The sequence below is a fragment of the Saccostrea cucullata genome, unplaced genomic scaffold, assembly GCF_032062105.1.
Source record: "Saccostrea cucullata isolate Sc308-1 unplaced genomic scaffold, CSIRO_AGI_Scuc_v1 ctg365, whole genome shotgun sequence".
In the NCBI taxonomy this organism is placed as follows: domain Eukaryota; kingdom Metazoa; phylum Mollusca; class Bivalvia; order Ostreida; family Ostreidae; genus Saccostrea; species Saccostrea cuccullata.
This window is the reverse complement of record NW_026936150.1, coordinates 645679-648228: the sequence shown is the minus strand read 5'-3', so window position 1 is coordinate 648228 and position 2550 is coordinate 645679. Positions and strand designations below refer to the sequence as shown.

At 30.9% G+C, this 2550-nt stretch overlaps 1 protein-coding gene across 1 annotated transcript; it reads right to left on the bottom strand.

The window, feature by feature from the left end:
- Positions 1 to 542: 542 nt before the first annotated feature.
- On the bottom strand, positions 543 to 2243 carry LOC134244891 (complement C1q-like protein 2). The gene is made up of 2 exons (XM_062727125.1): positions 2013 to 2243; positions 543 to 1386 (listed from the first exon to the last, which is right to left on the bottom strand). Exons 1-2 carry the CDS (start codon positions 2218 to 2220, stop codon positions 965 to 967), a joined length of 630 nt encoding a protein of 209 aa, XP_062583109.1. The 5' UTR covers positions 2221 to 2243; the 3' UTR covers positions 543 to 964.
- Between the last annotated feature and the right edge of the window lie 307 nt (positions 2244 to 2550).

Sequence of the window (2550 nt, the reverse complement as noted above, 5' to 3'; positions counted from 1 at the left end):
TTTTGTGATTTTCATATTTCATTTGAAAATTCACGGTTCATAGAGGATTTCCATTTACAAATAAAGCTCATATGAATATAAGTGGTTTATAAAGCAGCTAGTTTTAAATATTTTTTTAAAGTTTGCCACGTTTCTCTATTTATTCAACGTGTCAAATGTTTTAAATCTTGCTTATCTATATAAGCTTCATGTATTATAATTCCCATTTTCCTTTTGAGAAAAATTATTGAAAAAAAGTTGATGAAATAAGAATATCAATACTTAATGTCATCATAGTGTTAGTTCCGATACGATGACCGGAACAATTAGAATTTATCATTCAGTAAAATACTGACTGACGTTTTTTCATACTAATTGTTGGGACATTTTCACAAACACACAGCGGTCGGCATGGAATGCTCACTCCCTTATTGGACCTGATCATCTCTAATGATTAAGAGGTCGATGTCTGCTCTGTTCCTCGTTTGCATTGTTTCGTTGGATTTAAATAATTTGTTCGTTATCTACATACCAGTATATTTCAGATTAAAAGAAAACTTCAATTTTCCGATTAAGACAAATTTATTGAATTACTTTTGCAGTCCTTCAGCAACTTTATAGAAAAGCATGAATAAAAATTATAAATAGATTTTCAGTCAGCTGACCTGTACTTTCTCGTTAGTGTAAATTGCATGTCTTTTATTTTAATAGCCAACGGACAGCACCCTATAATTTGCAACATTCCTGTCACAATTCAAACTCTGAGAAAAAATTATGCTGCTATCTTCTTAGAGAAAACACTATTTACATATATATTTTTCAGATTTTCTATTAAAAACAAATAGAGTTACAGTGACAACACATGCTAAACGATTGGAAACAATTGTAACTCAAAATTTAAAATCTTAACCAAAATAAGAATAAATCGGGGACTTGTAATTTCTTGATCACGTTAATTTACAGAATTAACAGGCGTTCAGAATGTTTATAAAATGGACAAAAGAAATCCCCCGAATGAGGAATAAGAGTAAATGCGAACATTTGTATAATCTACATTTTCAATCCACACATGCTCCCAAGCTTCCACCTCAACGATGACTGTATTGGACCCAGTATGGTAATAACTTCCTGCATTTTCTGCAGATCTTATCTGTCCTTTCAATGCACTGTCTATTTTAAGAACTGTACTACAGAAAGAACTTCCAATGTTGATACACTGCATGGTCCAGTAGAACAGGTAAATGCCGTGAACAGGTGCGATAAAGATTCCGTCCGTCGGGTTGTAGTGCTTTCCAACGTTAGTTATGACTGTAGGGAACTTCAGAATGTATCCCGTATTTATGCCACTCCTATCACTACTGGTTCGAGCGCAAAATATCACAGCAGTGTTATTGAAGATAGGAATGCCTAAATGATATAAAACATTTGTTTTTTAACATGTCTAGAAACTATTTCAAACACGTTCGGTTGTTTATTTGCAATATTAAAGATATTCTTCATGTATTCAATTTTCATTAGGACGAAAATCCCGAAAACTGATAATATACAGCATTATTTTGACAAGAAACATACGTTTTTGTCTAACTTATATGTTGAATTGAGAATAGATATGTCTACTACGGAGAAAATATACATTTGATACTCTATAATAAACTTTTATCAGAATAAGAGTAGTCTTAATGACACATTGCTATGAAAACTTTTATTATTAATGTTTTATTGAAAATGCAAGAAATGAATAACTCACTTATCATATTTTAGTTCATTTTTTTTTCAGTAAGTTCAATATTCTCTTTGTCATTTTAATCAAATGTTTTAAAAAGGAGTGTTAAGTATAATATCGTAGAGTTTTTTATGCTTAATTTATTGGAGTGATAGAATTGGAAGAATGTTATGCTTTGCGAAAGCTATTTTATTTGATATATTATTTGATATATTATTTGATAAAGTACCATTTAATCCTCGCCATTCTCAGAACTTTAAGGCGGTAAAAAGTTTCAAAAATTTTAAAAACAAATATCATGACATCATACCTCCACTTGCTACGTTTAAGGTGTTGATACTTGTGAGGTTAGTGTTGTCCTTTCCGGTCAGCATTTTTGACACAGTTCTCTCCAGTATGGAAACTCTATTCTGAAGATCGGATACGGTCTCCTGGTTGGTAATATTCGTTGTCTTCTGACTATAGATACAATTAACACTTAAGAACAGAAAGCATATGATTAAAAGTTTTAAATGCATGATGTCTTGTTCAAAAGGACAGGATTCAAACAAGGAAAAGCAAATCCGTATTTTATTTATAGTGTTCGCTGCATCCATTTAATAAAGGCGTTATCAAATAGTTGTTTTTACAACCTGATTGGATAAGGCTTTTGTATGCATCAAGTGTAAGAGAACGCATGTATTTTACGACTACTAAACCTTAACTGTTTCAGATATCTGAATCTTAAATATGGAACAATCAAGTAAAGCATGCTTATGAAACATATATAAAATCTTTGACTGCTTTAAAATGTTACATAATAAAGAATGAAATAGATATTTATAAAATCTTTGACTGCTTTAAAATGT